Below are 24,103 nucleotides of genomic sequence, written 5' to 3' on the forward strand. Positions count from 1 at the left end.
ACAGTGGTAACAGGTGAATCCCACCAATGCAAGTTATTAATGGGGCAGTGAAGGGGGCAGAGGGGGAGACGGAGTAGTGTGTGCGAGTTCTCTGTTACTTCCTGCACAGTGTTTCTGTGAACCTAAAACTGCTGCAAGAAATGAAGTCTATTAATGTGACAACAAAATGCCATGGCTGTTTTAATCCTCTTTTGGCGTTTCTAACATAAGGGGGAGGCCCACAGAACGGAAGGGGCGGCTTCTCCACCAGCACGACCCTTCCTGTCTACAGAGAAGGGAGCATGCACTCCAGGAAGCCAGACTGAAGCAGCCCTGCTGGGACCCGGCCTTTTGGGCCCCACCTCCACTTCCTCTTAAGGCTACCTTTCCAGGAACTTTTGTCTCACATTGTGGTTAGCCTCTTTGGTAACTTAATGAATTATTTTTAACCTACTGAAACAATATGTAGTCTAAAAATGCAAACCTTACCACTCAACAATAGAGAAACCATCCAAATCAAGGATGGGTAAGGAACTTAAAACAGAAAAGATCTAGAAACTGCTGACAAACCTGTGAGAAGACACTCGGGGTCACTAACCATTAGGGTAGTGCAAATCAAAACCACAGCCTCTCACACCCACACAGATGTGGAGCGGGGGACCCTCCTGGCATGGAAATGCTGTGGCTGCTGTTATGGTTTGGTGGCTGGTGAAGCCCCAGAAGACTGAGCTCCGCAGCCTTGCCTTGAGCCTGATCCCCAATCGCCAGGTGATGCTGCAGGACATGGGGATGGGGGGGGACCAAGAAAGGAGGTGACAGAGCAAGAGAGTGACAACCCATCAGTAACAGCAGCTCAACAAATCCAGACGTTTATTTCCTTAAATTGATATTACACAATTAACATAAATGTGTGTGTGGGGGGGGTCACACAAAACGTCTTTTAAGGTAGATCAAGGGGAGAGCTGTGTCATGGAGAAAAGGACAGGCTGGCAGCACGCACCCTGTGCCCTGGGAGGCTGGCAGCGAACAGAGCTGCAAGTGGCTACTCCCACGGCGCTGGCCTCCCAGTGGGCCGATTCCAGCTGATCATAAAGCAATAAATACGAACACATTCTGCGTTGGAGGAGAAACTCAAGTCACTGGTGATGAGACACAAAGGGGTCCCAGGGCTGCTTGCGGCTTTTCGGTCCAAGCACAGAGGCAAGATTTCAAGTATCACCGAGAGAGAAAATGAGGGTCTTCACCTGGGCCTGGGGTGAGACCTCAAAGCTGTGGGTGATGGACTGGGGCCCCCTCTGCATCCTTGTGAACAGGTTTGAGAGGAGTTGGGCAGGGTGGGCAGATCAGGGAAGGGCACCCTAGGGCCTAGACGAGGGCTTTTCCGCCAACCCCTCAAATGTGGCCAGGACCTGGGTGTGTGGGGGGTGACTTGATGTTAAAACCTACTGTGAAAGCTGGACTGGGAGGCTTTTGCATTAATACGGTCATCACCTGCCCACCATCTTCAGGCAGGAAGCGAGGGTGAGGGTGGGGCAGACAGCTAAGCGCAGACCACACGCGCCTAGCACCATCAGACCCCCAGGTCTCGACATCACTGCCAAGGCTGTCCCTGCCCTGTTCCCACCCTTTCAAAACGAAACATCAACTCGTATGAGATTTCTTAAAAAAAAAAAAAAGTTACGGAAAATAAGACACATTTTAGGAGAAAAATGTGAAAGACTGCAACGTCTGTGCTGGGTTTTGGAAGCTCGGTGCTTCGTACTGTCCGTCCCTAAAAGAACATTTAAATAAGACGGCTGTCTCCCGAAGAGGGTCCCGGGCGGCGGGCACAGAACATGTGCTCATGGGGCTGTTTATACACGTACATGAGAATACGGGTGTGCACACACGCCTCATAGTGCAACAGCCGGGACCAAGTGGCAGCCCCGGGTCCAGTCCGCCTGCATAAAGTGCTGGGTGATTCACAAAGCTGGGTGGTGGTCTCGGGGAAGGGCAGAGGAGGGAGCCAGGAGGATACACCTTTTCCTGGGTGGATCCACTGGGCAGGCCTGGCGGCTTTGGCTTGAGTGGGCATCATGGTTTCAGGGCCTCTGTCTTCAACATGACAGCCCTGGGGTCTGGGTGGGGTCGGGGGACGCCCACGCATCCCTATCTGCCATCAAGGCAGCTGAGAGAAAACTTCAGATTGCTGGCTGGGCTAGGAGTTCTGCCCGTCAGGCAGGCCAGGGGACTGGCCTGTGCTGAGGTTCTGGGTGGGGCCCTCCACCACCCTGAAGTCCATGGCAGAGGAGCCCAGGAGATGGAGACGTGGCTTGAGGCCTGGCTCTGGTCGCTGGGTGGGGAGCCAAGGTCCTTTCCCCAGCACCAGCAAGCAGTGTCAAGGCCACAGGCTTGTCTCTTTAGCCCGGCCAGCACACTGCTCCCTGCCCCATGGATCTGCAGAGAAGGTCCAGTCCTTTCGGCACCACAGGCCGGGCCTCCAAGAGGTCAGGCACAGATGCCGGTCAGCAGGGCCGAGAGTCTCCGCTCAATGCACAGCTTGCCTGCAGTGAGGGAGGGAGAGAGAGTACCCAATGACTGGGTGCCCGGCTGCCCCCTCCCGCTCTCCCCAGGCCCAGCGGCACTGACACTTGGCGATGTTCTCCACGTCCGCCTGGTCCGTGAGAATCTGCTGCAGCCCCTCCATGAGCAGCAGGGCCTTGTGGTAGCGCTGGACACAGTCCTCCCGGCGGTGGAACATCTCGTCCAGGGCGGCCGACTGCACCTGCCAGGCAAGGGTAGAGGCTGGGTCTGGCTGTCCCCCAACAGGGTAGGAGGACCCGGAGCTCTGCCTGCAGGCTGGAGGGCATGAGTGACGGGGCAGGGTGGTGTAGGCACCATCCAAGTCACGTGAGGCCTAAACAGATGCTCGCTCACCTCAGGCAGTCAGGGTTACAGGTCAGACCCCGAGGGTGGCTAGCTCTGCCCCCAGGTCTGCCACTGGGGAGAAGGCTCCCTCAGACATGGTCCCAGTCACTATCAGTGCGGGCCAGCGATGGCACAGCTTAGCAACATTCACCCCAGGAGTTTGGGGATGAGAAGGCAGACTTTTCCCAAATGTTTATTCAAACGTTGCTTTTACTACAAGTGACTTTTTTCAAAAACCAGAGATTGCTTTAGAAGCTACTCTTTTTGAAGAGCAACAGAGGCAGAACACTGAGCAGGGCCCCTCCATGCCCCCAGCTGTCTTCACGCTATGTCTTCCAAGCTGGATGCCTGCACAGGTTTCTTCCATTGCAGAAGAAACCAACTCGCCTGTGAAGACACTTCAAAACCAGATCCCCTGTTTCCCTGGTAAGGAAACTGAGTTTAGAGAGGGATGTGACCAGAGATATACTTGGACAATGGAGTCACACTGTGGGGCTTAAGCTCAGGTGAGGTCTGGGCTCCCTGCTGGGGCTGGAGGGGGCCTGGGTATCACTGGTTGGCAGAGTAGACAGCATGGTGGAGTAACGCCCTCTGCAGTCTGGCAGAGCTGTGGCCATCAACCAGCCCTGCTCACTCCTTGGACCACTCTCCCAGCTCCTCCCCACGCGGGGTCCCGCAGGTCGTACTGTCTGCACTGCATGGCTAAAGATGAGCTTCTCAGCAGTGACGCTCTGGATGCGGTCCAGGAGCCGCTGCTTATCCAGGAAGAAGCGCTGCAGCCGCAGGCTCAGGCTTTGGCAGGACACTACGCTGGTCTTGTACAGCTCGTTCAGTTTCCGCACCACTGCAGGAGGGGGCCTTGCAGCTCAGGCTGACTGCAGGAGTGGGGACCAACAAGCAAAAAGCCCCTCACTCCACCCCCGGGGCAGCTTGCTGACCCCACCTCCTATGCATTCTGCCCCACCAATGCACACTGTGCCTTCCCACCCCCAGACACACAGGGCCCTGCTTCAGGGCCTTTGTACTTGGCCTTCCACCATCCCCCTGGCTGTTATCCCACCTGGGTGGGGCCTGCACCAGGTAGCCTTAGAGAGGCCTCCTGCATCACCTCACCCTCCCTGTCTTCCCCACGAGCTCAGAGCCTCCTGCCCCGACCCTGCTGGGAGCCCGAGCCATCCGCACTCACCTTGCTTCACGGTGGACGACAAGCAGAGCTTGCCAGCCCGGATCTGGTCAATGGCGGTCTGCAGGCCCGAGGACAGGAGCTCGGCCACCTTCAGGTAGAGCACCAGCTGCTCTGCAAAACTGGAGGGCGGCACGGATGTGTCAGAGGGGGCCCACGCCCCAGGCAGCCTCCCCGCTGGGCACCCGCTGGGCACACCCACCCCCACTCGCGGCTCAGCAGGCTGATCTGGTCGGCCACCACGCTCTCCTGCAGCTGGTCCTCAGGGCCCCCGGCCGCCTCGCTGGCGCTGCCCTTCAAAGCCGCGATCTCTAGGACGTGCTGGACAAAGACGAGCGTGAAGCGCAGGCTGTGCAGGATCTCCGTGTGCTCTTGCTGGGGAGATGGGGCGGGTGAGCGACGGACCTTGACAGCCCCGTGACCAGCCCTGCCCAGAGATCATGCCGGGCCTCACCCCAGCCTGAGCCCTCACCTCCATCAGGGTCTCCTCGGGGAGGTCGGGGGCCTCGAAGGTCACGGCCCCCTCCAGGTTGGCGGTGACAGGGTCGGCAAAGCTGCAGCAGTGGCCAGGGGCGGGGACCTCGAGGGTGGCCTCACTGTAGGCCCCAGGCGCCAGGTGGCGGGCAGAGGAGGAGCCGGCCGAGCTGAGGGAGCTGGAGGAGCCCACTGTGGGGAGAGGGCTGGTGAGCAGGGGCCCCCATCACGGCTGCCCCTTCCCCACCAATTTTCTGCCACTCTGAGACACAAAGTCTGGTCCCCACCACCCGGCTCCTCTCTCTCCAGGAAGTAGAGCCCATAGTGAAGGCCTCACCACTCCTGGGCCTCCATCCACTGTAGGTGGAACCCTCGAGTTCAGAGGTTGGGGTTGCAGAGGCCTGTCTGCATGACCTGTGCCCGCCCAGAGGCAGCTCTGAGCCCTAGACCCCTGACCCTACCGGGAGGACCCTCCCAGGGCCTCAGCATGGGGGTGGTGCCCCGGTGCCCAGGGTTATCACCCCTGCTCCACTGGTGCCATCAGCCACTGCCCCTCCTGCTTCCCGAAGGATGGCGTGGGCCACTGACTCACTGCAGCTCCAAGGCCACCAGACAGTTCTCACCTGAGAACATGGTTGTGCGGGGGCCCTGGGGTGGCGTGGTCCCGCTGGGGGGTGAGCCCACTGTGAACACTACGGGGGAAGGGCTGCTGGCGCCCCCAGCGCGAGCTCCTGGGTGCAGGGTCCCTCCGAAGCCAGCAGAGGGCGCTGGGGGAGTGAGAAGAGGCGCTCAGGTTCCTCCCGCCATGGCCCCCCCACTTCCCAAAGAACTCCCCACCGGCCCCCTCTGGCGCACCAATCTCCATGGGCTTCTCCTGCAGGCTGTCCGTGCTGCCTGAGTCGGGAGCCTGCGTCCCAAACGCAGCCTTAAGGAGCAGATCTGTGAGGCGGCCAGTGCTGAGGGACCTGCAGGGCGAAGGGTGGTAGAGGTACCATGAGCTGCCCCGGGGGTACCAGTCTACCCACTGCCCAGGGCTGGCCCCCTACACCCCACAGGCAGGGCCTGGGGAGCCTCACAGCCTGGTCAGCGTACCCAGCCCTGCCCATTCCAGGCAGTTACTGTCACCCATTGAACAGATGTGCAAACTGAGGCTCAGAAGTGGTGGTGGAGGGAGTGAGGTGCAGGCAAACAGCAGGCAGGCTGGGCCTCACCTCCCCAGGCAGTGTTGGGGGAATCCTCAACACTCACCTTCCGAAGGGGCCCTTGGTGTCCTCTGTGGGCCGCAGGCCAGGGCCCAGTTGCTGCCCCTGGAAGGGCCCCGCCTCGGAGAGGTCGGGTAGCGTCCGGTTCCGTGGTGGTGTCATGACCACGCCTTGCCGGGCCAGGAGGGTCAGCAGGTTCTGGGAGCTGGGGGTCTTGGTGAACTCGAATGCGGGCACAGTCTAGGAGGGGCAGGGAAGGTGCTGAGAATGACCTGCATGGTAACGCTAACATCCTGACAGGCTTAGCAGTGCTGGCCTGAATCTGCAAGGCCCCATGCCTCCGCAAAGGCCCAACCCTCACTGACCCACGTCTTCACAGCAAAGAAGTGAGACTTCTGTGTGGCTGACTCCGTCCTGCGCTGGAACAAAGGCACACATGCAGACCGGGCACACGTGTGCACCTATGCCCTGACACAGACACCATCAGCTAGCTGAGGTACTAGCCCCGCTTCACAGACAGAAAAACTGAAGCAAGGGCTGAACTAAGTCATCTGCCCATGGCGGCAGCTTAGGTTCTCTGGTGCTCTGGATGCTGGACCAGGGTCAGATACTTCCCATCAAGGGCCAAGAGATGTTTTGCCTTTGGGGCCAGTCTTCATCACGGCACTCCGCGTGTAAATGGGGAGATTTATGGAGTCAGCCACCAGCCAGGGCAAAAGATCCGGGTGCAGAGGGCAGGCCCGGCTGTCCTGGAGCATGCAGGCCCACCTCCGGCTTCTGGGGACCCTCATGTCCTGCGGGAATCCCACCAGGGAGAAAGCCCAGTGGCCCAGGCACGTGAGACAAGTACAGCATCCCTCCCACCCAGCCCCTGGAGGTCTGGGGCCCTGATACCTTGGTGGGGGAGCCCAGGATAGGAGGCAGGGGGTTCCGCTGCAGGAAGTCGGGCAGCTTGGGTGAGCCGCGCAGGGGCCGGCAGGATTGAAGTCCGTGGGAGGGCTGGGGGGGGCTGGCTTGCGGGTGGCCGAACGCTACCCCCAGTGGGTCCGTGGGGGGTTTGGGCAGCTTGGGACGGACGACATGCAGGTCAGACAGGTTGGGGGCGCTGTGCAGGCGGCAGCCCAGCCCTGTGGTGTGGGGAGAGTGCTCAGGCGCAGAGGAGCCTGGGAGGGGAGAGGATGGGCCCAGTCACAGCCGTCCACGGACGCCTGGACCGGCCCACACCACCAACCAATTGTGTACGAAGGACCCCAGTCTGCTCAGGATTCCCTTTACCCTCACAGTCACCCAAGCCACACTGCACCCATGCTTTACTGTGTACCTGGAAACAGGCACAGACACTGAGACACCTGCCCAAGGTCACACAGCATGACAGGAATATGGGCTGAATTTGAACCCCGTAGTCAGCCTCCATAACCTGAAGGCTGGCGCTTGTTAAACAGTCTTATGGAATTTTCTTTCTCTCTTCAGCTCATAAGAAATGATGATTATGGGGGCTTTCCTGGTGGCTCAATGGTAAAGAATCTACCTGCCAAAGCAGGAGACCTGGGTTTGATCCCTGATCCAGGAAGATCCCACGTGCTGCGGAGCAACTAAGCCTGTGCATCACAATTAATCAGCCTGTGCTCTAGAGCCTAGGAACTGCAATTACTGAGCCTATGTGCTGCCAACTACTAAAGAGCCTGTCCTCCGCAACAAAAGCCACCACAATGAGAAGCCTGCACAACTGCTCGCCACAACTAGAGAAAAGCCTGCACAGCACCATAAGACCCAGCATAGCCAAAAATAAAGAAATAAAATTATACTTAAGTAAATCTTTAAAAAAAAAAGATGATTGTGGACAGGAAGACAACCACTGTTCTAAGCAGTGACAGGCCAGCCCAGGGAGGTCAGCCCAGCTCCTGTGCCCCTCCCCAGCTCTACCCTCAAACCCATCAATCAGGCTGGAGCTGCACCCACCTGGACGAGGGGACCTGCCACCCCGCATCTCAGATGCTTGAGGGGAAGGTGCTCCGGTCCAGCCTGGCCGCTCAGGGATGGTTCCGACTTGGGGGAAAGAGAAATTGCCAGGGTCAACATGGGATGGAGAGCAAGACCCTCCCCTGCCCCAGGGTGGAGACACCCAGTCCCAGCTCAGATGCTGGGTCTCCCAGCAGTACAGTATATAGGCTCACCCTGGGGAGACGGTGTGTAGGGCCGGCCCCCACCCAGGGACAGCTTCCTGGCCAGGGCGCCTCCGTGCTCAGCATGGGACGGGGGTGATGGGCTGGCCCGTGCAAAGCCCAAAGGACTGGTGCTGCCTGACCTGCGGATGGCAGAGGACCTGGGGACAAGCAGGTACAAGGTGTGAGGTCCCCAGCCACGCTCAAGGGCCACGAGCATGCCACGTTGTCTGTCCCCCTCCATTCAAATAATGGGCCTCACCAGGAGCCAAAACCAGTTGGGGGTCCCCGGTCCCTGCCAGGGTGACTGCCAACTCAGAGGGGCTTCTGGGAATTAATTTAAAAAGTACCCCTTCCCACTCTCTTTTGGAACTTAACACAAATCACCATCAGTTTTAGAAACACAAGCAGTCACCATACAGCTAGAGTGCCAGGACGTCCACGAAGCAAGTGGTGGCACTGACAGTTACGCAGTGCTCAGCCTGCACAACCGTGCTTGAGAGATGGCCCTGCACCACCCAGGTGGGGTTCTTACCACAGACGAGCCTGGCCAGTGGGGGGGCCCTGCACTCACCGCGCTGTCTGATACTGGGTGGGTGACTGCAGGTTCTGCTCAATGCGCTGGTAGTTCTGCACCTGCGTGGGGACTGGGATGGGGACAGAGGCCCCACATCTGCTGCTGGAGAACGTGCCGGTCCGGCTGTGGTAGGCAGAGAGAGCTTGGGGTCACTGCAGGCGGGGCACTGGGCTGAAGCCCAGGCCCAATATCTCGGGGCAGAGTCCACTGCAGCCACCTGCTTCCGTGTCTCCGCACACGGCCCCTACCGCTTCCAGGGGTCTGTGGGCACTTCCTCCCCACTACTCTGCACTCAGGTGGCTTCTGGTTGGGACCAGCCAGTGGGAAGGGGACAGAGGAAAGTGAGTGGGCTGCTCCTGTGGGCTCTGGGCATGACTGCCCCCGTGGCCCTACAAGCTTGGGGAGCGGGGCTGATGACACTGGTCTCTGGCAGTTTCTACAGCCCCCATGGGCCCCAGCCCCAACCTTGCATCCTTCCCACCACAAACCCTCCCTTCCGCCGGACCACCCATGAGGGGCCTGGCAGCCTGCCCAGCCTCTGGACATGACGGCTTCCTGCATGGCCCGGCTTGGCGCTGGCTGGCGTCCTGTGACGCCAAGGGAAGCCTAGGTGGCCCCGCCCCACTTACCCTGAGGGGCTAAGGGAGCTGCCACAGGGCGGGGAAGGAGACGGGGTCCGGCCACGGCTGTCCAGGCCTGTGGAGGCTGCCAGCGAGCTCCTGCGGACAGGGCAACAGGCAGTCCCCACTCAGGACAAACGTACACACGGACTCTGGCATCACCCTCAAGACTCCACCCTGCGCTGGGCACAGCAGACCTGGCCCTGCCCAAACTCTGACCCGGAGGGTCTAAAGATAACCTGAGAGCAGGCACTGCCCTCCCCGCAGAACAGGGGGCAAGGGGCACAGGGCTGGGGGATGCTTACCCACTGCACATCAGGCTGTCCGGTGGTGGCTTGGCACCTGCTGCCTCAGCTACCAGGTCACCTGTGGACAGGAAATGAGTCAGGTTGGACCCAGACACCTCCTCCTGGGGTGGTGGGGGCCATGTGGGGCCCCAGCGCTCTCCTGTCCCTGTTCTGGCACTCACATTGCCACCTCCCTTTGCCTGTCTGGACTCAGGGCTCTAAAGGAGACCCTGGAACCTCCCCTGCACACCAGCCTTCAGCCAACCTCAGGCCGGGTGTCCACACCTTCCAATCTGGGTCTGCCCCTCCTCCCAGATCTTCAGGTTCCCACCTTCCCTCCTGCTGCCCCCTCCTTGCGATGCCCTTGGCTGGGTACCGGGCCCCTCCTCTGCATCAGAGCTAAGCTGACAGGCTCAGGGTGCCCCACTGGACACCAGGGCTGGCTCCCACCCAGCCCCATCTCAGCAGTCTTGGTGGCCAGGGCCAGCGAGAGACGCGCCAGCATCTAGGGTCAGGAGAGGAACTGAGGACCCCAGGACAGGGCTTTGCAAGGGCTGCGGGGCATAGGCTATAACTCAGATACAGATGAGCAGGTGCTCTGGACGCTCTGGACACTCCGGGGCACAGGCCCTGTGCGTGGCCAAGGACAGGACGCAGCTCTGACTTGATGACCAAGTGCATCTGGGGTGGGAGCTTCCAAGTCCCTTCTCAGGGGTATGTCTGGCACATCTGCAATGAGCCCCCTGCCCAGCCCTTACCTGGAAACTGGGCCGGGACCATGACAAAGTCGTCGGTGTCGCAGGATGAATCCTTGCTGCTGCCGCCTGAGTCCCGGGAGCCTTGCAGGAAGCCGGCGGCCTCGGCCGGGGAGGTCAGGGTCTTCTGGAGCTCCTGCTGCATCTCCCCCAGGGACTGGGGGTCAGAGGGGAGCCCGCTGAGACTCAGCCCCAGGGCTCTGCATGATCTTCTCCCCACCGCGTCACGCCTCTCCTGTGTCTTCCCCACAAGGACAGTCATCTCACAGAGCCACCTGCCCCCCAGGGTGAGAAGGCGCTTCACTCCCACAAGCTCCAGGGAGAGCCCCTTTCAGGTGACCCTCCACTTCTCCCTCCGTCCTATGGAGGGTTGTACAGTCTGGCACACTGGGGACAGGTACAGGGGGCAAGGCTGCCTGTGCGCAAGCCCTGTGCCAGGCTCAGCAGACGGGGCATCAGAGAGGTGTTCTCTCCACCACCAGTCCAGCCCTGGTCCCTGCCTAGCAAGACGGACAGATGGACAGGTGGAGGTTCAAGTCCCAACGCCCCCAACCTCGCGCACAACCTCGGCAGACCTCACCCTACCCGTGCTGGGAACGTGGGCTGCAGGAATCAGATCCCAGGACACAGGGACCCCTGCACACAATCCTGCCCGGGGCCCCTGTCCCTGTCCACCCATGCACAAGAAGGTTCAGAGCTGATGCAGCCCACTGACAGCCATCAGGTCAGCCACCAGGACACGAGCGGAGAAGGGGCCTGAAAGGAGACTTCACCCACTTCTACCGCTCCATGTCCACAAACAGAACGTGTAAGTCTGGTGTCATCTCACCAGACTACACTGCAGAAATAAATGTGGGGGCCTGGCTAGGACAGAAGCCCCAAAAGGGCTCCTGCAGCCGCCTACATGCCCCAAAGCCAAGGGAGAGGAGCCCGTAGCCCCGACCCTGCGCATGACTCACCGGTGGGGAGGCCAGGTGTGAGGTGGAGCTGCTGCTGGAGCTGCTGCCAGACCCTGAGCTCGGGTATGAGGGCACGGGCACAGGAGGGGCTGGAAGGGTGTGGGTCAGCGCACGTCAGCACAGGATGCTCCCCGGGCCCTGCCCACTCCTACCCTGCCCATGACAACCCCACACCCTCCAGGACGCCAGGGAGAAGACCTGTGCGAGGCCCCTGCCCCCACCTCCCCAATCCCACTGCACCAAGTCAGCTGAGCTCAAGCCCACCCCATGGCCTCGGGGGTCCCTGGGGACTACAGACTGGAGCAGGACTGGGGAGCTGGGAGTGGGCGTGGGGCTAGAAGCCCATGGGAAGAAGGGAGGCACAGGAGTCCTAGAACTCTCAGGGGACTCACACTTCTTCACAGCGGCACTGGCATCCAAAAAGGGGTGATGGAAAAACTCATCTGTAGGAGAAAAGTTGGGCCAGGGCTCAGGAGGGTCCAACACCAGAACTCCCAGGGTGAAGGCTGGGCCCCCACCATCCCCTCCTGTGGGCCTGAGCTCCTGCAGGCTCTGGCCCCTATCCTGGCTGCCTCACGCCAGGCGCGGGGGAGACAGAGCCCCAGCTGGCAGCTCTTGAACACATCTGGCACCCCTAGTGTGGTCCAGGCTGGCTCCGCCCACCCTTCCAACAGTTCCCAGCAACGCTGCCTGTTGCACAAGTGGGGGTTTTTCTATCTGTGCAGCTGGGAAAGGAGCTGTGGGAACGGGGAAACCCACTCACTGTGGCCACAGGGGACCTGGAAGCTGGGGGTGCAGGATGAGGGGTCCAGGGCCAAGAGCTAGAAGGGCTCCTGACCCCCAGGCCTGTCAGAAGGAGTAGGGGGGCCGGGAGGCCGGCACTCACCGAAGTCCATGCGGTCTTTGTGGTTGCGCTGAAGCAGAGCCAAGAGCAGCTGTCTCAGCGGGGCCGAGGTCTCCCGGGGGATGCTGGGGGCACAGAACACAGCGTTGACAGGGCAGCCTGGTTGGGGCAGAGAGGAAGCGGGCGGGGGTCTGCCGCCAGGAGGGGCACTCACGTGGGGACCAGCGTCTTGTTCTTCTCATAGAAGAGGCGGAGGTCCTGGGGACTGCTAGCCTGGAAGGCGGGGACAGGGGGTGAGGAGTGAGCGCCCACTCCACCTGGCCACTGCCCACTCTGCACCTGACCCTGAGAGGTCCGTGGTCCAGCACTGCCAGCCTGTCTGTCTGAACACAAAGCCCTCACATGCTTCCAAGGAAGGGGCGCCCCCTCTCCCCACTCAGGCTGTGGAATCGCAGGGACCGCACAAAGGCGGAGGCTGGGGGGCCCCAGAGAAGGTTGCTGGGCCTTCCACCCACCTGCTGTGGATGACTTCTGGGTAACTGCTGTAACTGGTTGTTTGCTTCTTGAAATTGAAAAGTAGCCCATGCTCCAGCTCCAGAAGAGGGCCTGAGTAAGTTTGCTCCCCAAGTGGGCCCTGCCTCCCTTGATAACACATGGCTGGCACATGCGTGTTCATTAATCATTCACTGAGCCCTGCTATGTGCCAGGCACTGTTCCAGGCACGAGGGTACAACGTTCCCAAGGCCGACCTGCCAGCCAGGGACAGCCCTGTGCTTGCCCACATGGGGAAAATGGTAGGCAGGAAGGGGTGGAGGGAGTGGGGGGTGGAGGCTGGCCTAGGTCACTGGGCAGGCACAGAGGCTCTGGGGCAAGCTGGTAGCAAAGGAAGGCTACCAGGTCAGGCCAAGGGGTCACTGCAGGACGCGTGTTTGTGGGGTGGGCTCAGACGCATGGGCCCTCTAGGGTCCAGCGCAGGACAGGCCACTGCCTTCCAAATGTAGGGTACACCCCAGAATTTGGGGTCCTGGTATCAATATCTTGGCTCACTCCGGCACTAGAATGGGTGGGAGGGAGGCTGTGACACTTGGTTCAGACATACACATGGACACACACAGAAGTGCTCCAGAGCCAGTGGAGACTCCGACCTTGGCTCTAAGCAGGACAGGCCCCTGAACTGACTGCACAGTGGGAAGCTGGGTGACCATGTCATGCAGGTGGAGGGAAGGCTGCAGGACTTTAACGACCCACGACTATGGCAGGCTGCAGAGACAAGCACGCACACACCTGCAGTGGACCCCTCTGCCCTGGGCGCTCACCTGGAACGGCGCCTTCCCTGTCAGGCACTGGTACACGATGGTGCCGATGCTCCACAGGTCTGCCTTCCCGTCATAGTGCTGGGACATGATGACCTCTGGGGCCTGCGGGGCGTACAAGTTTGTATGGCGAGCATGGACACTGAACTGTGCTGACCAAAGCCTGCCTCCAGGTGGGCGTCAGCCAATCAGAACAGACACTAGCGAAGTGTCAAACGCCAGAGACACGGTGGGGAACAAATGGTATATCCATGTCGGCTGCCACCCAAAGTGAGACCACAGGATGGGGCTCAGCTCTGGACACGGGAGGGAACCCTGCTCCCGTGTGGATGGAGGCCCCTCTGACAGGACAAGGCAGCAGGGGCTGTGGGTAGCCACCTACCATGTACATGGGGGAGCCACAAAGTGTGGCTGCCATCATGTTGCTCTGCAGGTACCGAGCGAAGCCGAAGTCGGCTGCAGGCAAGGAGAGATGTGTGAGGGGTGTGGCTGAGGCCCTTGGGCCTCCTGGGCTGCAGCCACCCCACCTCACCAATCTTGACCCGGATGTTGTTGGGGTTGGCGCGACGCCCGCCAGGGTTGGACAGCAGGATGTTCTGGGGCTTCAGATCCCGGTGGATGATGCCCTTGCTGTGCAGGAGCCGCATGGCGCCCGCGATCTGCTGCAGGAAGAGCCGGATGGTGTCCTCGCTTAGTGTGCGCATGGCTGCAGGGAGACAGGGTTCAGGTGGGCACAGCTCGCCCGGGCACCCAGAGTGAGGGGCCTCCTACTGCTCCTGTGGCCTCTGAACCCATCCTTCCCACTACCTGATCCTGAGCTGCTCCGGTGTCCCCTCCCCATCTGCCAGCTCCATGGTGTTGCCCAGCACACCCTGCCCCTTCTCAGTTTAGGACCACCTCTCAGCAGCTTCCTCCACCTACTGCTCAGGGTAAACACCATGGCCAATGGCTGCTTGACAAGCCCCAGGTCCAGCTTCAAGCAGCGAAGGGCTCATCCAACAGGTGAGAGAGTAATTCCCCACTTTTGCCAGGACCCTGGGGAGGACTGCCCCCTGTGGATAGCCAGGGATCTCTGAAGTCCAGAGCACTCAGGACAGGCCTGTCTCCTGCAGAGCCACCAATCAGTGGCCATAGGGACACCCCACAGGGCACCACATCCCAGCAGACTGAATAGAGCCCAGCTCAAGAGTGACCCTTCCAGACCAAGTCTGCCCTGCAAGGACATCCTTCGTGGTTTTGACAGAGCATGTAACCCTAACAGGGCTTCAGTCACCCTTCCATCCTTCTCAGCAGGCGTCACCACCATTAGGCCTAAGAAAGCTCGTTCACACTAGGCCACCTCTCACACTGGGTCAGGGTGAGCCTGAGTGCGCAGCCCATCCAGCCATGGGTGTCCACTCACTGTGCAGGTAGTCGGCCAGATCCCCGCCGTTACAGTACTGCAAAAGACCAGCCACATGTCTTGGTCAGCTGCCAGGAGAGACCCTGCAGCCCAGCCCAGGTCTCCCCACCACCCAACTCCAGGACACCTGTTCCCTTGGCACTTGGGGCAGACGTGCCTTGCAACTCTCAAGCAGATCAACAGGGATGCTCACCACCCCTTCAGCCCCTGCTGTGGCCCCTGGGCTGCTGGCTTGATAAGCCCACAGACATGAGGACAACTTCTAACCCCCAGATGACAAGGGGCCTGAGAAACAGGAGAGCCCAGCCTCCCGGTCCTTACAGCTGGCCGCCAGGACTCACCTCCATGACCAGGTAGACGGAATTGGCCATTTCCTGCAGGACACAGAAGAGGCAGTGAGAGGTGGTGGGGAGCATGCCCTGCCCCCCAGTCTAGCAGCCGTCTGGGAAGCCCGACTTAGCCCCAGTGTGACCTGGGTGCCTGGCCTCTGCAGCTGCCCTCAACACACTGCCTGGGCTCAGGCAGCAGCTCCGGGGGTCATATCAGGGCTCAGCCAGTTGGTTAGTGACCAGGACATAAGGACATCTGAGGGCCAAGTGAGCTTGAGTGACGGGAGGAGGAGCAAATCAAATCACTGTTTCTCAAGGCGGGGAAAGAAGCTGAGGTCCCAGGAGAGATGTCAGGGCTGGAGTGATGACCCCACTTCCAGGGAGGGGCCCCAGTAACCCCAGGACTCCAACAGGATCAGGGTCAGCTCCAGCCCTGGGGTCCTGACAGGACTTCCTGTCCTACTGAGTAGCGAGTTGTGGCCGAGTAGACCCACCAGGTGGGGGATCCAGGCCCGCATAAACGACACAACTGGGGTATGAGGGCCTGTCTCTCGGGCCAAGGCCACCACTCCTGCCTTCAGACTCAAAGATGCCAAGAGGATTACAGGTCAGTGCTGTCAGCCCACTGCTAGCCAGGAGCACCAGGCCAGCTTCCGGCTCAGCCCTTGGCCACCCGTGGCCTCGAGGAGACACTGGCATCCTTGGCTGGGTCCACACCTGCAAGTCTGAGAGGCCAGCTGCCTGGGCCGGTATGGAACCCCACCAGTGTCCCCACACGAGGTGCCCTTGAGATCCCAGGTCACCGATGAGGAAACAGGCTGGAGGAGCCAAGTCCACCAGGCAGGTGTGGACCTGAACTCTCTGCTCTCCTGCAGACCGCTCCCTCCAGTCTTCCCCAGGAGGGGTTTTTCCTAACTGCGGAGGGCTCTGCCAGCCAGGACAAGGTCCCCAAGCCCCTTCAGCACCAGTACGTTGCAGGGTCTTGGAAACCAGGAAGAGCCCCTCCCGCCAACCCCCCCACCCCTGCAAAATCAGTAAGTCTTCATTCTTCATCAGCACGCTATTCCCAGGAACTCCAACTTCTAACCCACCCCCGACCCCCATGCAAGGGGGCAAGTTTGTGAGCTGGCCCTGTAGATCTCAAGGCAAGGCGGGAGACCCAAGGGGGAGGTGGCTGCAGGAGGGACATGTCTCAGTGGCCTCTGGGGGAGGGCACCCGAGGCCCAGATAGACTTGACCCCTCAGCAGTGGGCCACCGCCTTCTACCCCTACTCAGGTCCCAGACATGTCCCCATTCCCACCCGGCAGGACAGAGGACCCTGACTCAGTCACCCTGCCCCCAGGAGGTTGGTTCCGGGCTCAGACCCACATCAACGGGGACACAAAGCCACTAGTGACACCCTCTGTGTAAATGTCAGTGCCCTGTAACAAGAAAACCCCTCTACCCCGCCTCCAGAGCTCTACCAACAGAGGGCCTGTGGGTCTGGGATGGAGATACCCCAAGGAGCAGAGATGAGGTCCACATGGAAACCTCTTAGAGCTGGCTGGGGCCCGGATCAAGCCCATTTCCACACGTCCCCTCCCCGCCTCCCCAGGCTGGTTACTCTCTGCATCCCAGCAGGCATGCAAGAAGCCTCCAAAGTGCCCAGCTGGGGCTCCTCCGGGAGGGGGGCAGGCTCTGTCCACAGAAGTCCACAGGGGCCCTGCCCCTCCCCCCAGGAGTGACAGCGTGGGAGCTGCCTGCAGGCCCCGCCCTCCCAGGCCAGCTGTGGGCAGAGATAACTCAGGGTAGGGGCAGGAGAGAGTCCCAAGAGGTCACACGGGGACTGGTTGGGGGGGCCCAGGCCAGGGGGGAAGGCACACAGGGAGACAGGGGGACAGAAAGAGGAAGATCACAACAGAGGAAGACACATGGAGGCTCAGGAGCAGAGTCGGAGGCTCCCAGCAGAGGACCCAGCAGAGGACGGAGGGAGGCGCCAGAGATAAGGACCCAGAAATAACCCCGGAGATCGGAACACCCACTCCCCGTGACATCCAGGCCACCTGCTCCCTCACCTGCTGTCACCCTGACCATGGCCACCTCTGCGGATGTGCTGAGCAGGCTCCCAAACTCACTCACCAGGGAGCACCCTTGTCTCAAGTGGCCCAGAGGCTCGGCCCCTCGCCTGGGCCATGCAGCCAAACGGGCAGCAGAGCGGGGACTCAGGGCCCCTGCTTCCCAGAGAAGCCCCCAACTCCCCCACCGAGCCAGGGACCGAGTGACAAGGACAGGAGACGGATGCAGCATCCATGCCCACGGGGTGTCTGTCCCCAGAGTCACCCAGGCCTGGCAGGAACGCTGCCACCACCATGCCTGCTTGGGGATGAGGGGCCTGCCAGCTGGGTGATGCACCCATCGTCCCCCAAATCTGGGTGCATCCACCACACGATCACCTCCTCACCAGGATGTCCCTGTGGCCTCAATGACAACATGCTGTCTTTCGCACCCAGGAATCCACGGGACCCCCATACCCACTGTACCTACTCCAGCCAGGGAGCTTCCAGATGCCAGGCCAGACGTACTCCCTCCCCTGTGCCAGCCCACAGGGCCCACTGCCCTGGGGCTCCTAGACCTGGGGCCTGCCCCATACCCCACAGGTCCTATTGGGCACAGAGGGTCAAGGGTGGGGGGCGGGGGGAGTCGCACCCACCAAACCTCACCATGTGGGATTCAAGCCTAGCGTCAGAGGGCCCCTTAGGCCAGGACCTGTCTCCCTGCCAGTGGTATCAGCTTGTAAGGCACTAAACCAGCCGGCTGGCACAAGCCTCGGCCATTCCCTGAGGTCAGGAAACATGCCCAAGGCCCTGCCACCCCTCATGCCAACCCCAGGCCAGGTCCAATGACAAGAGCCCCAATGACAGGGCCTGCAGGGCCCCCAGTGGAACACTTTTCCAAGGAGGCTGTGTGCCCAGGCCCTCCTGCCACCTGGGGCCTCACTGGGCGTCCCCCCCCCCCCACCGATCCCTGAAGACGACGACTCTCTGGGGCCCCTGGGGAAAGAGAGGTCAGTGCGGCCTCGAGGGCACAGCTGGTCAGCCCCTGGCAGCCTGCTGCCCACCCAGAGCCTGAAAAGGTTCTGCCCCGGCCTGCCTCCTCATGAGCTAAACTTGGTCTTCACAAACTCCCCCAGGAAGTGGGGACCAAGTGGGCTCCAGAGGGCAGGCCTCCTCCTTAGCGGTCAGTCCAGACACCTGACTGCTTCCTGGGGCTGCAGTGATCGCCGGAGCGAGAGAAGGTAGGCAGATGAGCACTACCAGCCATATTCTTGTCCTCAGGGGTCTGTTACGTCATTAACACAAGAATACATACATACACACACACGCATGCATGCACGCATGCACACGCGGCTGAGGACACACACACATGCGCAGCTGAGGCGCTGGCCCCCCCAGGCCCCTGGGTTCTGCAAGGAGCACACTGGGGCCACCACCTCCATCACTCCAGTCACCCCCAGGGCAACCTGAGGACTGCACAAGTCCCAGTGATGTCCTCCTATTTGAGGGCAGAGAGGTCCTGCAGTTCTGCTTCTCACACAACTGGCGAGGGAGGGGAAGTGCTGGGTACCAGAGTCCTGACCACCCCACCGTGCAGCCCCCAAGGCAGGGGGCGGTGAGCCCCAACCTGTGCGCCTGAGGTAAACAGGCAAGACCTTCAAGGCGGGATGACACGAACCCTCTCTATCTCTCCGTGGTGTTCCCACAGGCCCTGGGGACGAGGTTGGCCTGGGTGTCAGGGCCAGGTGTCCTGAGCAGCCTGGCACGGGCGCCCAGGCACGTAGGAGGCTGCCCCGCCACAGGGTGCTAAGGTGCTTTGCTTAATAGGATCCGAGCTCCCGGGCTGGGCCGAGCCCACTCTGTCTGGTGATCCTGGGCTGGGCCTGGTGGGCAGGTGGGTGGGCGGGCACTGACCTAGTTACCTCCTGGGGAGTGGGCGGTCTTGGCTCCCAACAAGGTGGCAAAAGCCACAGCCAGCGTCAAAGTGCGGGCCGCCCACGGGATCAAGGCTGCTCCCTGCCTCCAGGCTGGGCTCTCCTGGACAGCGCCCAGACAGGAAGGGATGCCCGGCCCCACCCTGAGGAGGAAGGCCCACCCTCCGTCCTCAGGGAGCCTCCTTTAGCTTCTATTGTGTGCCTGCGGCTCCCGGGAGGGGGGAAGGGGAGGCTTGCTGCTCTCTCAAGCCCCCTTCTTCCCACATGCCGGGCCTGCCCCTGGTTCAGGAAAAGCAAGGACACTTCTAGAATGGAAAACAAGGAATCGACACGGTCCTCCCTGGGACGGCCAAGTCCACTCACAACTGAGCCGGGGCTCTGAAAAAAGCAAGGCCAAGGGCTGCCACTGTCCTCAAAGTTCCCACAGGGAGGTAGACCAACCCCCCACCACCCCCGAGGAGGTGTCCACCAGCCCAAAGTCACAAGAGGCTGGCTCTGTCAGCCAGGCTGGCGAGAGTGAGTCATCCAGCTGTGGGAACCAGCCAGACGGCGTGCGGGCCTCAGGAAGGCCCTCCTCCCAGGGCACGCTGGGCAGGGCTGGTCCCCAGATTCCTAGGATGGCTGCTCTCCCCTGAAAGAGCACATCTGGACACCACACAGCAGGCTAGCGTAAGACCGAGGGCCTTACCCCTCAAGGAAAGGCCAGGGCTCCAGGTGCCTCCCCACAAGTCTGCAGAGTACCACCCCATCCCCCACCCCACCCCACCCCCCACCCCCGCCGAGTGCCTATCACCCACCCACCCACATCAGCCTGGCCTGACAACAATCACTATTCCATATGGCCCCAAAACAAAACCACCTCAACAGACAAGAGGCAACCTGAGGGGGAATATTTGTAACTATCACAAAAGGGCTTTCCTTAATATATAAACAGTTTCAATATATAAAGAGTTCCTACAAATCAATGATATTTATATAGCTCTTACTAAGTAGCAAGTACAGGTCTAGCCAGGCTTCCCAGGTAGTACTGGTGGTAAAGAACCCACCTGCCAGTATAGGAGACATAAGAGACTTGGGTTCGATCCCTGGGTTGGGAAGATCCCAGGGGAGGAGGGCATGACAACTCACTCCAGTATTCTTGCCTGGAGAATCCCATGACAGAAGAGCCTGGCAGTCTACAGTCCATAGGGTTGCAAAGAGTTGGACATGACTGGAAGCGACTTAGCACGCACAGGTCTAAGCACTCGATATATATAGACTCAAGTTGTCATCACAACCACCCTACAACACAGGTGTACTGTTAAAATCTCCAATTTTCTGGGTAACAGAGAGGCACCAGGAGGCTGAGTAGTTTGCTCAAGGTCACACAGGTAAGTACATGGGGGAGCTGGGCCCAGAAAGGCAGTATGGCACAGGGCCCATGCCATTCACCATCATGCTATCCAGCCTTGGGAATCACAAGACCTACAGGAATACATCCCTGGGCAGGAGGCATTCCTAGTGTTCCTGGGCACAGGAGAGATGCTGAGCCTCACTCAAAAGTGAAAAACAAAACCATACGAGATGCCATTTCCCACCACTCAGAGTTGCCAAGATGAAACTCTGATAACAGATCTCCTGGCAGCAATGCGGGGAGACAGGCCCTCTCACAGGCAGCTCTGCTGTGTCCACGGTCCATCCTCAATGGACCACAATCTGGCAACTGTTCCCAACTAAAATACGCATCCTCTTACTTCTAGGAATCCATCCTGCAGACACATACACATGGCAAAGGTGAATCAAGGAGAGTCACCACCACACTGCTGACATGTCAGAATCCCAGAATAACCCCATGTTCCATCAGCAGCGGATTGGTGAGGTCAACTGTGGAATATGGGGCCATGAACGCCCCACAGCTGCAAATAGCACCCACAGCCACAATCATTAACAACACTAAGACACACAGTGCTCAGTGCTTACTGGCACACCAGTTTCAACCAAACAACTCCAGACTCTGTTTTACAGAGAAAGAGATGGAGGCACAGAGAAATTAAGATACTTGTCCAAGGACACACAGCTAGTTTAAGTGGCAGAACCAGGACTGGAACTAGGTCACCTAGCTTCAGAGCTGGGGCTCTGAATCTTGCAGAAGGAATGGGGGATAATTTTTCTGGGAGGAGAGGGGGTGTCATTTCTCATCTCGGGACTGAGACAGTTAACGTGGAGTGACACAGACTTTCTCCAAAACATACACTTAAGCAAAAAATACCATAGTAGAACAGTGAATGGTGTGGCAGCAAGAAGGTGCGTGAGGATGTGTCCTGATCCCAGTGAGACCCTCTGGGGGAGATGGGGCTCACTGGGACAGGGGTGGTAGGGTCACCTTTTTCCACACCCGTTTTGTACTGCTTCTTCATTTTTTGTTTTTTAAGTCAAATCATTAATTGCTTTTTAAAGCCATGATTTCCTGGGTCCCATGGGTGTCTCAGTGGAGAAGGTAATGGCAACCCACTCCAGTATTCTTGTCTGGGAAATACCATGGACATAGAAACCTGGCGGGCTACAGTCCATATGATTACAAGAGTCAGATAGGACTTAGCAACTAAACAAAGCGTGTCTCAGACTGGTGTCTAAGGACTTGGGGAGCCACCTTACACTTCGAGGGCTGAAAGCACAGAGCCCCAGGTGAGGAGCCTGGAAAGGAGAGGCTGGCTAGCCCCTAAGCACTTCCTCCGCACAGGGGAAGCCACAGCATTGCCAGCCCTGGAGGAAGTGGCACTGCCCACAACCAGGTGTGTGGCCCAGCCAGGATGGGAAGAAGGGAGAGAAGTGTGTATATATGTGTGTGTCTGGAGCGGGGGCAGGTAGGGAAGAGTGGGAGAGGAGGAAGAAGAGGAGGAGACAGGGGCCGCCCTCTTAGCCCCAGGACACAGCTTCCAGGCACTCGCTCTCGCTGTCACACTGGACGTGGGCCCTCCCCAAGTCACCTCATGTCATGCCACAGCACCCAAGGCCACAGCCCAGCTCTGAAGAGGGAGGGAGAGGACAGGGCAGGAGGGAGGAGGCCACCAAAACACAGTCGGGCTGGGAACTTCCCCTCAGCCAGGGGCTGGTCCCATGGCCTCAGTAAACAGGTTTCAAAACCATTAGTCAGCACTTTGGCCCTCAGATTTGCTGCCTCAGGTTCCTCGGTCCCAAACTGGGTCTCCAGGGTCTCAGACCCGGGCCAAGGCTGGGCCCCACCGCCAGGCCCACAGGCCAGGGGCATTGGGGGAAGCTGGCCTCAGCTTTCTGGGCCAGCTAGGCCTGGGGTAGCCTCATCAGCTGGGGGCCGGCCTCCCTCCTGCCTCCTGCCTGGGTGGCTGGCCCCAACTGCCAGCAAGAAGGAATCTCCCTTGGCTCCTCCCCTCCCCCAGTCTGACGCAGGGAGACACTGGCCAATGCCAGGCCACTGGAGTAATGTCAACAAACAATCGGTCGGCCCAGACAGGTGGTCCAGGCCGGCAGGATAAGCCTGGGCCTGGGCTGGGGACAGGACTCACCTTCGGGACCACTGGGTCCAACACCTCTGGAGGGCCACATAGTAGCCAGACCTCCCTCAGTGGAAAAGTGCTGGTGCCCCTGGCGATTAGGGGGCCGGGGAAGGTGGGAGCTCTCCCAACAGGCCCAGAGGAAGCCCAGACACAAGAAATGGACTGAGGGTGGGGTCTCCAAGGTCCCATCAGGCCTCCAACACCCATCCAACAAATAGGGGTGCCCAGCTCCTTCCCCCAACACGAGATGCTGGCCTAGAACAACCTACTCCTGACAGGGTCTCCAGCAGTTAGCTGGCCTGGGAACGGGAGTCACCAGGGCCTCAGGCTGCGCCGGGGCCAGCCTGGGGGGAGCACACCCCCTCCCCACCACAACCACAGCCCCAAGCCTTACCTGAAAGTCGTACAAAGCCACGATGTTTTCATGTTTCAATTCCTAGGACAGAAAGCCAAGTTTCCGGTGAGTGAGGTGGACTCACCCACCACCCTCGCCCCTCTGGCTTCTGGTGTCGGCTCACCTTGAGGATTTTTATTTCTTTCCCTAGGAGAGTCTGAGACTTGGCGAGATTCTTCTTATTAATGCACTTGACGGCGACCTCCAGGTCGTGTTTCTGAAAACGAAGCGTGGGTGTCCCTCAAGTGCCGAGAACCTGGCAACCCCTTGAAGGCCTTGCCCAAGCCAGGTAAGCACCTGGCAGTCCCTGGAGATGACCGGTCAGGAGCGTATGAGAGGGATATGGTCCCGGGGCTGTGGGGTGGAGATGAGGGGACGCCTGGCTATGTACGTGTGGGGCCCCCGGCGGGATGAGGGGGATCTCCGGGATGTGGAGGTGGGGACGGGGGGGAGTGCCCGGTGGTAGGGATAAGGGGGTCCCTGGAGCGGAAGGTGGGGGCCCCCGGGGCGGGGGGCCGCCCTCACCAGGGCTCTGCCCTGGCTCGCCTGCCCCTCACCTCGCGGTGGCGCCCCTTGAAGACCACGGCGAAAGCGCCGTGCCCAATCAGGTCCTTGCGCGAGAACTCGAACTTGCCCACGGCCTCCAGGCCGCCGCGGCCGGGCTCCATGGCGCGGACGGGGGCAGGCAGGCCGGGGCTCAGGCGACGGCACAGACCGGGGGCGGTAGGCAGGGGGCGCACCCCATCGGGCAGCCCGGGATGCGGACGCGATTCGACTCCAACCCGGTCTCGACCCGGGTTCAGACCCTAGCTTCGGATCTGACTCGGGCTCCGGCGGGGAAACAAAAGAGCCGCTGCCGCCGGGGCCCGGAGCCTGAGACGCCCGCGCAAGCGCATTGAGCGCCGGGTGGGGCGGAGCCTGGGGGCGGGTCTGTCCAGGAAGGGGCGGGGACTGGTGCGTGTCTGGCCTAGGAAGGGCGGGGCCTGGCCGGCGGCCGCGCTTAGTAGGTGGTGGCGCCGGTTGTGGGGCGGGGCCATAGTGGGCGGGTCTTATTAGGGGCGGGACCTATCGGATGGTTAGGCGGGGACAATAACGGGCCCTCCCCCTTGGGAATGGCATGGGAGCTGCAAGCCTGGGCATAGGCCAAGGTTGGTCCTCCAGCCAGTCCTCATCCAGCAGCCTTGCACTACGTCCTTTGTCTGTGCACCCGAGTGGTGCACATGTGCCATAGTCGCC

General features: G+C 60.4%; 1 protein-coding gene across 2 annotated transcripts; it reads right to left on the minus strand.

The window, feature by feature from the left end:
• Positions 1 to 832: 832 nt before the first annotated feature.
• Positions 833 to 23,751, minus strand: ULK1 (unc-51 like autophagy activating kinase 1). 2 transcript variants are annotated; one of them, XM_027956386.2, is made up of 28 exons: positions 23,425 to 23,751; positions 22,992 to 23,084; positions 22,868 to 22,909; positions 15,006 to 15,038; positions 14,665 to 14,701; positions 13,795 to 13,968; positions 13,645 to 13,718; positions 13,266 to 13,367; positions 12,164 to 12,222; positions 11,992 to 12,074; positions 11,498 to 11,548; positions 11,106 to 11,194; positions 10,150 to 10,303; positions 9,410 to 9,470; positions 9,114 to 9,203; positions 8,482 to 8,607; positions 7,920 to 8,068; positions 7,705 to 7,791; positions 6,640 to 6,908; positions 5,792 to 5,985; positions 5,399 to 5,508; positions 5,167 to 5,310; positions 4,542 to 4,735; positions 4,272 to 4,444; positions 4,073 to 4,191; positions 3,573 to 3,730; positions 2,608 to 2,743; positions 833 to 2,522 (listed from the first exon to the last, which is right to left on the minus strand). In XM_027956386.2, exons 1-28 carry the CDS (start codon positions 23,533 to 23,535, stop codon positions 2,467 to 2,469), a joined length of 3,168 nt encoding a protein of 1,055 aa, XP_027812187.1. In that variant the 5' UTR covers positions 23,536 to 23,751; the 3' UTR covers positions 833 to 2,466. The 2 variants fall into 2 exon arrangements, with proteins under 2 accessions (XP_027812187.1, XP_060256717.1); XM_060400734.1 differs by lacking the exons at positions 833 to 2,522; positions 2,608 to 2,743 and having other exon boundaries at positions 3,573 to 3,761.
• Between the last annotated feature and the right edge of the window lie 352 nt (positions 23,752 to 24,103).

This window comes from Ovis aries, chromosome 17 (assembly GCF_016772045.2).
Source record: "Ovis aries strain OAR_USU_Benz2616 breed Rambouillet chromosome 17, ARS-UI_Ramb_v3.0, whole genome shotgun sequence".
Classification (NCBI taxonomy): Eukaryota; Metazoa; Chordata; class Mammalia; order Artiodactyla; family Bovidae; genus Ovis; species Ovis aries.

Excerpts from the sequence above, each read along its gene's own strand:
- ULK1 (XM_027956386.2), bottom strand. The coding sequence starts at position 23,535 with ATGGAGCCCGGCCGCGGCGGCCTGGAGGCCGTGGGCAAGTTCGAGTTC. Across the intron at positions 9,204-9,409 it reads GACAGCCTGATGTGCAGTGG|GAGCTCGCTGGCAGCCTCCA; the intron begins GTAAGCATCCCC and ends CCCTGTCCGCAG. Across the intron at positions 2,523-2,607 it reads CGTGGAGAACATCGCCAAGT|GCAAGCTGTGCATTGAGCGG; the intron begins GTCAGTGCCGCT and ends CCCTCACTGCAG.